Source organism: Phalacrocorax aristotelis, chromosome 1, assembly GCF_949628215.1.
Source record: "Phalacrocorax aristotelis chromosome 1, bGulAri2.1, whole genome shotgun sequence".
Lineage (NCBI taxonomy): Eukaryota > Metazoa > Chordata > Aves > Suliformes > Phalacrocoracidae > Phalacrocorax > Phalacrocorax aristotelis.
The window spans coordinates 178,353,647-178,367,992 of NC_134276.1; the positions used below are offsets into that span (position 1 = coordinate 178,353,647).

General features: G+C 38.4%; 1 protein-coding gene across 8 annotated transcripts in view; it reads left to right on the forward strand.

The window, feature by feature from the left end:
- The window catches only part of ZFC3H1 (zinc finger C3H1-type containing), a 44,110-nt gene extending 33,630 nt beyond the window's left edge, over positions 1-10,480 (forward strand). For 7 of the 8 annotated variants that reach the window (XR_012658552.1, XR_012658554.1, XR_012658553.1 and 4 more), the window contains exons 28-35: positions 1,875-1,985; positions 4,238-4,342; positions 4,432-4,597; positions 5,329-5,429; positions 6,598-6,699; positions 7,269-7,308; positions 9,445-9,507; positions 9,633-10,480. Coding sequence is in view for 4 of the 8 variants with exons in the window: in XM_075080801.1 (XP_074936902.1) it covers positions 1,875-1,985; positions 4,238-4,342; positions 4,432-4,597; positions 5,329-5,429; positions 6,598-6,699; positions 7,269-7,308; positions 9,445-9,507; positions 9,633-9,770 (826 nt within the window). In the remaining 4 variants the exon portion in view is untranslated. Of the gene's footprint in view, positions 1-1,874; positions 1,986-4,237; positions 4,343-4,431; positions 4,598-5,328; positions 5,430-5,957; positions 6,245-6,597; positions 6,700-7,268; positions 7,309-9,444; positions 9,508-9,632 lie in introns of all 8 variants that reach the window. The other variant, XR_012658551.1, reaches the window with a different exon arrangement.
- Positions 10,481-14,346: the final 3,866 nt, after the last annotated feature.

Here is a 14,346-nt window from a genome sequence, read left to right on the forward strand (position 1 = left end):
TGTTTCCCCTGCCCCCTCTCCCCTGCAAAAGCTAGGAGCCTAAAATCACATACCTAAAACACTATATTTAGGCACATGTAGAAGACCACAATCCAGAGGTCCAGCATGCTGTTAATCAGCAGATTATTATTGCTGAAAAGGCACAGGTTCCTATCTAGCCTGCTGATGTTCCACTTGAATTTTAGCACCTAATTGAGAGACTGTCATTTTGAAATATGCAAGTTCCTTATAGTCAAAATAGATGCCTCTGAAGGCCTTCAAAGGAAGACCTGTGCTAAAGCTTATGCAGATGAGGTTTTGAAATGTTTTTATCTCCAAGTTACGTGTTTAGATTTTATTTCTGCTTGCATCTGTTTACTTTAAAATTAGTACTGGTGTTGTAGTTTAGCCCCAGCTGGCAACTAAGCACCACACAGCTGCTTGCTCACTCCCCCACAGCAGGATGGGAGACAGAATCAGAAGGGTAAAAGTGTAATAGGTAAAGCAAAACAGTAATAGTAATAGTAACAATAATTACATAAAAAAGTAAAAGAAGCAAAGCAGAACAAGGAATTAATTCACTGCTTCCCATCAGCAGGCAGGTGTTCAGCCATCTCCAGGAAAACAGGGCTGCATCAGGTGTAACAGTTACTTGGGAAGGCAAATGCTGTCACTGCAGATGTGTCCCCACCCCCTTCCTCTTCTTCCCCAGCTTTATATACTGAGCATGACGTCATATGGTATAGAATATCCCTTTGGTCAGTTTGGATCAGCTACCTTGGCTGAGCCACCTCACCTCCTGGCTTCTTGAAACCGTAGCAGAGCATGGGAAGCTGAAAAAGTCCTTGACTAATACAGGCACTAGTTAGGGACACTTAGCTGCTACTTAACAACTAAAACATCAGTGTGCCATCAGCGTTCTTCTCATGCCAAATCAAAAACACACCACTATACCAGCTACAGTGAAGGAAATTAACTCTATCCCAGCCAAAACCACATTCTCCACCCCTTACTCCATACCATTTATGTCATGCTCAGGTCCTGCACTGTTCAAGACAACCTCACCAGCCACCCCCCCCCCCCAACACCCTTTCCATCCTTTGGCATAATACACAGATATCATTCCTTTATTCTATGGACCAGCCCTGTAAAGTATCTTTAAAATGTTCACAGATGTCCACTGAGTTAATTTAATCCATGACTTCAGGCTCCATCTGTTGTGGTGGTTGATCAGCACAGGAGAGGTGGTGGTACGTGGAGTTACTGGGCACCAAAGCCAGCACAGGTTGGGTCACTGCTGCACTTGCACTGCTTCTTGTAAGGCTTGTCCTTCAGCGGTTCAGGTGGTTCCTGCTGTAGTAATTCCTATAACATGCGACTCAAATCAAGGGATACAACACTTCAAAGGTAGAACCATTACAGTCTCCACCCCTGCCCCCTTTTGGGCCAGGTTATAAGGTTTAACATTGCATTGACCTCCTCCCCTTGCTCCTAGCCTGTCTAGCAACAAGGGGTTCCTGCTATAGCAGTTCCCATAACGTGTAGCTCAAATCCTGGGTTACAACAATTTAAAGGTATTTCCATTACAACTGGCCACACTGGTTAGCTGAGTGTATGTAGATGACTGTACCTTACTTGATGTATTTAAGTGGGGAAGGGGAAGCCTGAGGTATAAAGTAACATTTAACTTTCTATGTAAGGAGGGAGTAAATGCTTTCTATTTCTATGTTTCTGTGTAATGCTTTCTGTAGCTGGATAGAGTTAAACTAAAATCTAGGAAAAGTGCTTTTTTTTAGTATGTCCCATGAACTGGATTTTGGAACTAAGTCTTACGTCCACATAGGAATCTTCCATGTAGAGGAATATTCATTTACTGCTACTTTTTTCTCTTGTAGATACCTCTTGAATTTTCCAATGCCAATTGAGTTTACATCACCTCTCTATAAAGAACACCTTACAGATGATGTTGTAAACCAGCAAATCCCATATCTGTGGCAGATCTACTGGTGAGACTTTCTAAAGTATTTCTGAGAAACAGCTATTGGGTCTGAGTAAATGTCTTTTTCCAAAGCAGAATGTTATATTGCTTTGGGTTCTTTCAATAAATGATCTGCTAGTCCTTAGAGAACCTACCTTCCTGCTGCACAACAGATACAATTTTATGAAACTGCATTGCACATCAACTTAAATTCTCCACTTGAGAAATCTTTCAGAAATTCTATCCTATGGGAACAGTAACAGGTGTGTTCATCTCAAAATGATTTTTTTTGTTTTGTTTTAGGTTCCCACTACTAGTAGTGGTGCTCTGGCTTTCAGTTGTCTCCCTTTTTATTTTACAGTAGTTTGCCCCATGCTGTTTAACTTTGTTTAGCCCTGGTCTCCCCACCTTCCTTGACCCAGTTTCAGCTGTTTATGGAGCTACTATCAGCAGACTATAAAAGTTGGAACTAGTCACACGTGCCCCTCTGTAGGAAAGTAATACAGCAAAGCGACCTTTTCCTCTGCAAGAGATTGCAAAGGTGACAGATCTTTGTCATGTATACATAATCTTTTTTTTCCTTTGTTATTTCTTCCACCATTCCTTTTGATAGCAGCAATATTCAGGACTGGCAAGCACCAAAGTATTAGCCATCTATAACTTATGCTAGTTTAACTGTGGTTGCTGAGATGCTGACTTAGGCTGTTTAAGAAGTTTACCATTTCATGGTCTGGGTTTGTCAATTTTCACAAGTAGCTATGTGGCTTTTCAGATGAGTAAAGGGGTGGAGGTGGTAGTGCTTCAGATACTGAATGAGGACTCCTCAGAACTCCTTCAACACTGTTGCTTATAGTTTTTAATTGGTGGACAACTTATAAACAGGTAGAATGTATGGTTTTCAAGAAAATCTTCATATAAGGTTTATGTTAAGTTATCTTTGTTTTCTTTTTATATTGTCCATTAATACCAATTTAAATAAATAGTTTTTAGAAAATACTTACCTCTTCGCAAGCTCAATTTTCAGTTTGGTACTTGCATAGCAGAAAGGTTAAAAAGACACTTCAGGTCACTGTTTAGTCTAGTCATTAGGGACCTTAACTTAAGCTCAGATGCTCCTGTATTTTAGCACCTGCTTCTAAGGGGAAAATTAATGCTCTTGAAATTAGTGCCTAAATTACATTCAGAGCTAACAATTGAGTGTTTCTGTGGTTGAATTTTGCTACAATAAGTGCCTATGTATTTGGGCCTATATATCTGCCTTTCCTTTTTTCAGGTACAGAGGACTAAAGGCATAAAAGTTCACTTTTACCAAGTGAAAATAGTCAGATGGAAAACAGTAAAGCCTCAAAGCTCAAGGAACAGTGTTTTACTTGGAAAGATCATTGTATGTGTGTACGCATGTGTATATGTATATGCAAACGTATACACACATTTTTTTTAGGAGTAGCAAATTGGTGATTTAGTTTGTAGTGTTTGGGGAAAACAGGAGTAGAATCAGGCACTCTAGTTATGTGACCCTAGTCACAAGAGTTCTGTAGCAAGGTAGTAATACCAGCCCAATCTCACTTTGCATGTCTGTAGCTTTCCTCTTCATGAGGCTTTCTTTTTTCCCTGTTATGACTTACAGTAAGTCTTACCTTTTTTCTCTCTTGCTTTACACTTGGAAGTAAGGATTGTTCACTGAAACTTGGTCAAAAAATATGTCTACTGCTATCTTTGTCCTATATGTTGTCTGACCATGTGTTTCTTTGAGGAACTATGGAACAAAATTAAGAGTTTTTTGACTATTCTTGTCAGGTTCTTTTTCCCTGACATCAGCATGTTTCTACCCCAGATCCCCAGTAGTATTTTTTTCAGAACACTAATTTTGTTGCCTCAGTCTGACACCATTTCTCAAGTGGTTTTAATCCAACCTTGAAACCTACTGTTCTGGAGCTTTCCAAATGGAAGCTCAAGACTTGTCTCCATTCTGTAGCAGTCAGAGCATCCCTATTAAAACTATTAGTAAAAGGGTAGTTTACAAGAGTAGAGGACAACTCACAATGTTTTATTTCTGTTTAAGAGTTGCATTATAAACTGTGTGGTTTCTGTATTTATTTGCAGTTGAGACTTACCCATTTTATTAAGTTGACTGAGAAATTAGTCCATAACACTGCTAAACTGACAACACTCTTTTCTTGCATCTCAGAATGGGAAGTTCTTCATTGTTTCATACTCTTAATATGTAAGAACATGCATTGTTTATGACATACAACAATTTTTAACTTTTAATATAAACAGTTTGTGCCAGTCTCTCCACGCGAGTGTTGGTGAAGCACTGGATGCGTATGAAGCAGCTCTGGGGGCAGTGATGCAGCAGGAAACCGTTCAGAACATCTGGCTGGAGTAAGTTCTTAAGGAAGGAAAGTAAATTAATATCAAAACTGAGTAAAGGCTACCAGAACTATCTTTTTTCTCTTTTTTTTTTCTTCCAGTTACCTTGTTTTTATCAATAGCAAAGTTGTTGGATCCAACAACAAAGTTCAAGAATTCAAGCTTTTTACTGACCTAGTGAACAGATGTCTGGTTACAGTCCCCACACGATACCCAATTCCTTTTAGTACTGCTGATTATTGGACCAATTATGAGTTTCATAATAAGGTAAAAATGTGTCTGTGGACAGTTTTGATTAAACAAAGAGACTGATGACCTTTTAGCAGGTACCTGGCATTTACTTGTTCAAATATGGCACTAATAGTATATGAACACTGAGCTAGGAATTAGAAAAAGAAACGAGTGTGAGGAGAGTAGTGTCCTGAGTGGAAGGCTGTCTAGCAGTGACCTTCTGAATAAAGGGTGTGTAAGGCAAAGAGAAATTTTATTATGGCATGCTTTAATACTGTGAATACAGCTGTTAATGGCAAACTATTCTATCCTGGAGAAAAGAGATGTGTAAGGGAGGGAGGAGATGGACAAGCAAGAGGGGTTTGCAGAGCTGTAACGCTGGCAGATGGAAGCAGTATTTAAGCTGTCAGTTTTGATCATAGAAATTACAGTGGTTAAGGAACAGAAGAAATTATGTAGAAGTAGGAGTAAAAACAGGTTGAGCACTTAGACAGAATAAAGCTTATGGAAGTCCTGGGTCCCATTTTGCTAACATCCAGTGCACTTCTCTTTAGTGCACTAAGTGCAGGCTAGAAGGAATAAAATACGCGGTGTTAACAACTTGACACTAACTTTTTGTTACACAAGTTGATTTCTGTACTATTGAGGGATAGGGTTTGTAGGTGGTAACTCACTTGAGTCATAATGTTCATAGCTTATGTTCCATTATTCTTAGCAAAATTAGACAGCTATAAGGTAAATTCATGTTTATAATTCAAATTCTACAGGTAATTCTTTTTTATTTGAGCTGCATTCCAAAATCTCAACATTCCAAAACCTTGGAACGGTTTTGTTCTACCATGCCTACTAATCCTGGACTTGCACTGAGGTACGTAAAAATACTTGTAATCAAGACAAACAGCTGGTTAACGTAACTACATCTTTTTTTGTGCAAGACATGCATGATTTGCTTTCTACTACAAAAGTAAAACTCTTATTATTGCATGTTGCTTGAGGCATATTGTGCCTTCCAACATCATCTCAGTCTTCCTTGTATTTGACAGGGTTCTGTTCTATCTGCAGAAAGGTTATAATTATACAGAAATTAACTATGCATTGTGTATAAGGAATACAAATAGTCAAAATTTCAAGTGTGTAGAGAAATGTCAGATACTTGTTAAAATCCTGTTGTTACTTAATGATTTAATAGAAGTACAGTTCCAGCATAGAACAATAAAAATGGATACACCAGTGTGTAACAGTGCTACCTTAAGGCTTAACCTGACAATTATTTAGCAAAGGTAAACCATTCTTAATTTTTTGGGAAAAAAAAAAAATCTTATGGGAAACAGAAGCAGTTGATGTAAGCATTGCATTGATTTTTATTTGAACAGTATTTCAAAATGCACTCTTCCAGGAGCAGAGTCCATGTTTTACTGTATTCAGCTGCAGTGAACTCATGAACATTTGATCAAATAATTTTGAAAAGTCCCAAAAAGCTTATTGTTCATCATCAACAGTGATCCCAAAGAATTCGAAGCAAGTCTTGAAATAAGTGGTGTGTGTAGTTGGGGGCATGGGGGACGGTACGACACAACCTACCTTTGGCACACGAAGTTGAATGGCTGCATTTAAACCAAGTTGCAATTCTGTCTAGATGGCACTTGCAGCTTCCTTAGACAATGTTGATACTACGTGAAATGGGTGAGCAGAACTGACTGAACAGTGTCTCCTAGCCACGTGACTAATTAGCCTGCTTTCAAATATACAGTTACCTTGTGCATGCTAAGAATGGATCTTGCAATGTGCCAAGATCGTATTTCCTCTCTGGTTTCACACTTACTGATTATTCTCTGGAAGTGTATCTTAACTTTTTTGTTTTGTTCTGAGAGCATGTTCAGTCAATATTGTATACGGTGGCTTGGGTTTTTTTCCTACTTGTAACTCTTGGCTCAGGTTAAGTATAATACATTTTGTGTAATGTGTTTGTATCTTGGATTGCTTTTCTGTTCCCAGTGATTAGAACAGTGTTCCTTTCTCATGAATGCCTTTTACAGACTGCTTCTGCGATACTGGGAGGAGAGCAATGTTCAAATTCTGAAACTGCAAGCCAAGATGTTTACATATAATATCCCAACATGCCTGGCCATCTGGAAAATGTAATGCAACAGTCATACATCTGTTTTCATAGATATTGCTTTTGTTTATAAGGTTTACATCACAAAGGTAAATCTGAAACGTCCTTACAATTGGGCTTGTGCTGGAAGTCTCTTTCATTAGCTGCTTATTTAAACAGCAACTGTTTGTTACAACAGACAGAGGTACTGTCACCTCTTTAAAATGAGAAACGTGAATGGCTATTATGTAGATAAATATGAATGATGTATTTACAAGTTGCCTTTTTAATTCAACTATTGACTTCTGTCTCCTCCTCTCTACCCTCCCCTTTATATATCACAATAGCAGTAATCTCCATTATCCAGTGATGCTGAACTGATCTTTTTCTTCAGTGTTTGTTCATAATGGGGAACCACTGAAATGTCTTGCTCATGTAAGGTTGTTTTTAAAAAATGGCTATTTTTATCTTTTCACTGTAGATTAACATCATTGGAAGTTAGTCAGTTTCTTCTCAAGGAATTTGTAATTCCATTCCATAGTCACTATTCTGCCACTAATGGCATTTAAAATAATTCAAGAATAAATATTTTTATATATTTCTTTTCCTCAGAGCCATTGCTGCCGAATGCTTTCTAATGGGACAAAGAGAAGTAAGTCAACACAGCTTACTAAAATGAGTAATTACAAAATCCTGTAAAACTTTTCATACCTTGGCTTTATCCAAAGCAATGGTCATCTCTTAAATCCAAGATTTCTAGATAGTTGAAATACTCTATCTATTAACTCCGAAGCATTTGCCTGAAGGGTGAGAAAGATTTTTGGCAATCAAGGTAGAATGGGTTATATCATGAATACTTGTGCATACTGTTTGTGCATGTCTCTTGCTTACTAGGGGGCCTGTGTTCTTCTCCAACTTTTCTTTGTCTGGGTTTTTTTTTATCTGGAGGAGATCACCAGCACTTAAAATACAGTAGAGGGAAGGAAGGATTGTTGTGCTGGAAGATGCTAACAACTCTCTTTAGTAGTTGGAAAGGTGGGTCTGCCAAGGCAATGTATGTAGAGAATTCGAGTAGTTCCCGATCCCGCCAAAGGCATCAGTTCTTTTTCTCCAAAAATAACAATTTTATGCATTGGTACTTTGGGGAGGGAAATACTTTTATCACTCTGTATGCAAATACAAGAGGTTTTTGGCAAGCAACTGAATCACTTTTCAGTTCAAGCAGAATGGATCTTCCTGGTATTGTTGCTGTCACCTTCAAAATATTCCCCTGCCTGTGGAAAGATGCGGTGTTATTGAGGGGGGGATCATGAGGCCCTGGGATTGTGACTCCCTGCTTTTTTGTGGTGTTTCTGAGCGACTTCTCTGCTGTATCCTGTTTTGTGTCATTCTTGAGGTGGCTTCTTCTCTGTCAGCAATCTTTCTTTTGAAACAGTGTTAAAGCTTTAACTGATCCATAATGGGTAGCATGGCTATTGTTAGACTCGCATATGAAATCTTTTTTCATTTTTACTGTCTCCTAGAATGTTCAAAAAGAAACTTCCCCAAGCAGACAGTTAGTTGCTTGGTTAATAATATCAAATAGTTCAAAGTTAGGAGATATCAAAGGCATGATTGCCTATTGAACCTTAATTCTGTCTCTGTGTTGATGGTTTGGTGTAATTGCTAATTAGTCACAGATCCCTGCTTCAGTCATTGTATTAGATGGAATATATTGTAAGGAGCTGCCTATAGTGAGGCTGGTGACTTAAAAGATCCCTGCTTTGTGTTGTTAGAAAGTTAGAAAAATAGATTTCGAACTACTCAAAAAGAGGGTCCATGAAGAAAACCAATTAGAATGAAGGCATATGTAAAACACTGTAGCTGGATTACAGCCAGAAGTCATCTTGTGGTTTTCTTCTGCAACCACCTGGCTAAATATACAGTGTGGAGTAAAATCACTGTGCACACGGTGCAGTTGGGTTTTTTGGGGGGGTGCTTACTTTGGGATGTAGTGAGCACTTAAAACTTTTTTACACCAATCGGTGACTATTCCAGATAACTGCCTTTCTAGTAAACAAGTAGTATATTGTTTTAAAATTGAATTATGATTCAGATTCTGGATTTCCTGTTCCTGGAGAACCTGTGACTTATTCCCATCATCAGATCATGTAAAGGTTTGCCAAAAGAATGTAAAAATAGGTACAAGTATTTAAAATGCCAACAAATACCTCTCCTAATGACTCTCTGAAAGTTGGTACTTTAGATGCCAGTAGTTGAAGAAGACTTGAGTAAATACTAGTATTAAATGTTTTGGTCCTATTTCTAACCGTAAAATGGTAGAACACTTTTTATTTTTAGAGTATTGCAAAGACACGTACTGATTATTTACAGCACAGGCAGATAGGTGCTGAAGGAAAAGAAAACCCTATGAAACAGTTATTTTCATTGCAGAGCTGGGATGGTATGCAATAAGCAAGGCCTTGAGACTACGTATTGAGTGGTGAAAGAGAAATATTCAGTAAGCTGCTTCATTCCCTGAGCGTGTTCCATCCTGTGCAATGAATGAGGCAAGAGTCTTGGGAAGAAAAATAGAATGCCCTTATGTAATTAATCATGTGCATACAAGGGTCAGAATTAAGGTCAGACATAACCTTGCCTTTGCTTTTGGTAACAATTTAATGCTTGATTTTTAAACTTATTTAAAAGCAGATTTTAAGAATTATTGCAGGAGATTTTTGTGCTTCAAATCACTCATTTTTAGTGCATGAAATTGTGCCGACTTTTAATACTTGTCTTTATTTTACAGGTCCATCATTTATATCAGAGAGCCCTTCAGAAGTTACCTCTATGTGCAACACTTTGGAAAGATGTAATGTTTTCTCCTTATGATTTAGTTTGAGGTTTCATATAAATTTTCTGCATATCCCATATCCATAGATGTGGTGATGCTCAAGCTCTGGCTAAATCTTATATCTGCTTCCCCATCTCTTACAGCAACTCTTGTTTGAAGCATCAGGAGGAGGTAAAACTGATAACCTGAGAAAACTAGTTTCCAAGTGCCAAGAGGTTGGAGTCAGCCTAGATGAGCTTTTAAATTTAAACACTTACAGAACAGAAAGCAAGAATCACTGAACGCTGGGTACGGTCAGCCATAAGTCATATTAAATGCCAAAATCAGTTGAATGGTTCTTCAGGCTGATCCATGCCTAAGATCTGTGTAAGGCAGATGAGTATTGCTGAGCATATCAAGTCTCCAATCTGCTTTCCTTGAACCTGGAAACAATTAACGTGACCCTCCTCTGGAAAAATGAACTCCCTGTCTGGCCTTTCTTCTGGGCCCTGCCAGATTCTCATAACATCATCTACGTAAGTATAGTTAATCAAAATGACAGACATTATTTTTTTTATGTTCTCTTTTTATTTTCTGTTTTCTTTGTTTTGCTGTTCCTGATTCACTTGACACTCTCGCTGATGCCTGAGAGATCTGTGTTTGGGATTAATTTACTGGGCTGTGTTTACAGTAAAAAGCAAGTAGTCCATTCTGGGTTTTTCCTTTTTTAAACCTTTTTTGAGACCTTTTCATTACAGGATTTAAAACAAAAGCAGCCGCTCTTAAGGGAAGTGTAACTGCCGTGGCCACAAGTATGCTTGTTGCACTTGAAGGCTCTAAGAGGGTTGCTTACTGCCCTTTTCTGCATTGGACTCACGGCAGAGACTATTAAACTTGAAGATTAAAGAAACTATTGCAAATGCCAGTGCATCAGAACCTAAGAGTGGTCAATTATGTGCAATTTTTTGTAAAGAAATTTTAATTTATAATAAAGTTTAACAGTTTAAAGAAAGTTAATATTGATCTGTTTTGTATTGGTACTACCTTGTAGCATTACAGGTGTTTCTACAGAGATATTTTCAATACAAGCTGACCTTTTTTAAAAAAAACCCAACCTGTTGTCTTTTGTTATTTTTACCATATGTGGCAAATGTGGTTGAGCTGCCTATTGTGGGTGTGGAATAACTACCTCTCAGTGGGCTTTTTCCTTCTCTTGCCTCAGCTAGACAGGTGTTTGTCCCCTATCAGCTATTCCTGTCAATAACACCAATTCAGTAATGGACAGTACATTTTATATTTTGTCCTTTTCACCTCGAATGAAATGAGGGCCACTCTCCAAAGTCACTACATGTGCATTGCAGAGAGATGCTGTCGGCCCACTGGACCAGTGGTGGGGCTGTTCACATCAGGTTGGCTTTCCACCTGTTCTTCCATCTGTGCCAAATCATATCAAAAGATGGTTGTAGCACCTTTTGTGTACGTGACTTATGAAGATGGCATGAAGACAGTGAATGAGTTGTCCTCATGTTTGAGGCAAAGTGGCTTGTGACATAACTGCCAGTAACTTTCAAAACACTTCATCTGAAGTAGTGCGTGAAGCAGCTCTTGTAAAGGAGAGAAAAGTGGGAAATACTGGTTTTCATCTAGGGGAATGGAGGGTGATTCTGCACCTTAAGTCATTTTAGACAACTCTTACGTTTAAGCATGAATTATAAAATGAGTGAAACTTCAAATACCTGCTTTAATGGCCAATTTTTCCTGCAGACTGGAAAACCAATATGAGAAAAGCTGACTCAAACCCATTCTTCACTGCAGTAGGGGTGGTATCCTGATCTTTTTTCAAACTTATGTGGTAGAGCTCAGAATGAAAAAGATGAGGGGTTTTTAATAAAAATTAAATACTGCACTTCATGGTCCACAAGTATGTAAATGCTGGCTCACACATGTTGCCCAAATACTTTTTATAAAATTTGTCTTTATCAGCAAAGTTTTAAACAGTCGATACTTTTCTGTAGCAAGGCCTAAATAGCTGAAGTATCTATTTCAGTGGGATATATATAGAGGACCATTTTTACCTATTATTACCCATTTTACCTATTCTGTTAAAAATAGAAAGCTTAACACTGTCAAGGTTTACAGCACTTTTAATCCTGTCTTACACATTCTGTAGCTTAGGCTTGTCTTACACTTAGGCCTGTTACTTCATTACCTTTCTTGCCTTGCTGTACAGTGAGTTCATAACAGAAGGCCTAGTGTCTCTTAAGCTTTAAATTTTCATCAAGGATTAATCGTAGGTACTCTGCCTTAACTTCTCACATACTTGGAGATAAGTGGAGGGGGAACCAAAATCCTACAATGTTCTGTCTTCCATTGGCCTTAATCCATACTGTTTTAATTAAAATACTCCCAGTTTATGTGTGGCCTTTTGACCTAATTTTGCTTGGCTTGATGATATGTGAAAGTGGCTAATCATAATGGGAATTGTTCACGTAGGAGCTGGAATGAAGAAGTATGAGGAAGCTTTATAGTCTTCAGAGCAGCACAAGCACCTTTTTTTTCACCAAACAAGAAACAAAATGCACTGCTGGGTAATGTAGGGCTGCCCAGAAGGATTTAGCACTTCCATGGGTCTGCAGTTGTTTAAGAAACAAACAAGGTGGTTTCTTTCTGTCATTTGAAAAACTTCATTAATTCATCACCAGGAAGAATGAAATTTAATCAAGGGTATTAAATTAATCTACCTATTAGTCTTTTAAATTAGTGATCTTTCACGGACTTCTGCTCGACAAGAAATAAACTTCAGATTACAGGCAATAGTGGTGAATAACTGGGAAGAAAGGATAATTCCAGTCAATCAAGCAAAATTCTAGCTGCTGAAGAAGAAAAAATAACTAGCAGTAAAGCACAGTAATTTTTAACATAAAACTATGCTGCTCCTTTTTCTATGCTCAGAATGGCTATTTTATGAATAGTGCTCTGATTATTTGGCCTTTATACTGGAAACAAAGCCTGGGTCTTTAATAGTACTGCACCAAACTACTACCACTATACAGTATCTTTCATTTCCTGGCTATTGCAAAGGCACGACAGTAGGAGCAAAACATTGAGCTGCATTTATTAGGATGAAGAACAATGAATAATTTCCATTTGTTTTGTTTAGTACGTTCAGTGAAGACCTACATGAAGGTAATCTTTCACTATTAGTCATTTTAACGCTGATTAAGACAATGATCAATCTTTGGGATGGCATGCTGTTTACTTTTCACAAACGTTCAGTTTTAACCTAGCTTTGTTATCGGTGTGCTCTCCAGGACTATAAAGTGAAGGCAAGTTGGGAAGTAAGCGCAGAGGGAAGCAATAAAGGGAGGTAAGCAGAAAGGTTTTGAATAATTGTTTGGGTAAGAAGTTTAGATAGCAAGTTTTAAGGTAGTCTTAGCCTTTCTGAGATAACTGAGACTTGTCTTTTCCTAAAGCTTTGAGGTATGTAATAGTATTTTTCTGCAAGACACATCCTCTTTTTGCTGGCTTCAAGGATGAGCCTATTCATTTTTCTAGGCCCGTTGGTTAATTGCGTTTTATATAGCACTATGTATTGGGGATTTAGCAACTCAAAAGCAGATGTGGATTCCCTTTCGTGTTCTACAGGCCCTGTTTCAGGTGAAAGATTTGAAAACCTGTAGTGTGTGTTTTTTATATAAAAATTAAAAAAAACCCAGGAATTTTCAATGTCACAGAAATGTTTCCTAAAATGAATGAGCAAGCAGATTTACCTGATCTTGACAGGAGGAGAGGTATGAGCTTTTTAGGAAAAAGAACGAAGAGGTTGGCAAACTAAAGAGATGCGATGCCAGCGTACAGGAGGCTGAGAACACGAAGACACAAAATGGAAAAGACTTTTGAGTAGACAAGAGCAGTAGGTAAACTTCAACAGTACACAATTGGCATGCTATAGATGCCAGCTGGGCACCTCTTGTGCTGCTGCTGAGCTTCGGGAAGCTTTTCAGAAGAGCACTGTGGTCTTGCAAGAAGCTTGATGCACTGTCCAGCTTTCTATTAGCTTTAGCTGTTGCCAGCTGTCCTGCTACCTCCTGTAAGTCTCGATGTTCTCCTGAACATGGGGGACAGCTGGTGCTCTTAGAATTGGAGGTCACTACCTGGGGGCCTACCTGACCATCTGTAAATGAGACCAACTGGAGCTCTCATGCTGTGACTTAAAAGCTGTTCTTTTCTGTGCTGCTAGAAATAACTTGTTTTCATTGAATTATATTAATTTAACTGTTGTCATGCTGCTTGTGTTTGGGGACCCTTGTGCCTCCTCTTATCCAAAGTGTAAAAATGAGAAAAGCCCTGAACTGTTCTAACTGCCTCTGATTGTGAGACAGAACCCTGTGATGTCTGTTTCCCTTTACTTATGTGATTCTCCAATTTATCTGCAAGTTTCTTTAACTTTTGTGAGGGGGAAAGGAGAAAGGGAACAGTAAGTGAAACGAAAAAACAGGATGAAAGATCCTACTAGGAGTTACCTTCTTGTAAAGAATATAGGGAGCATCTCCTCCTTAAGTTCAGGCATCATTCATGACGGCTTTTTTTTTTTTAGTGGTGCACATTGTAAGGTTCTTCGTAGGTTCAATTCCACTTACTTTTCTTAGGCCAAAGCATTGTCAGATGTTGTTATCCCCACCTCTGTTTCACTTTTTTGAGGTCCCTCTGAATTGACTGGCTTTGCTCTGAGCTTGAAGCTGCTTTTGAGCCCTTACTTTTCTATGGGATTCAGAAAAGAAGGAATTTTTCTCTAAGGTCTCAGCTGATCAGTGTCTCAAAGCTAAGCAGCCTTCAGCTATGAAAGCAGACCCACCAACAAACGGGACTTCATCACTA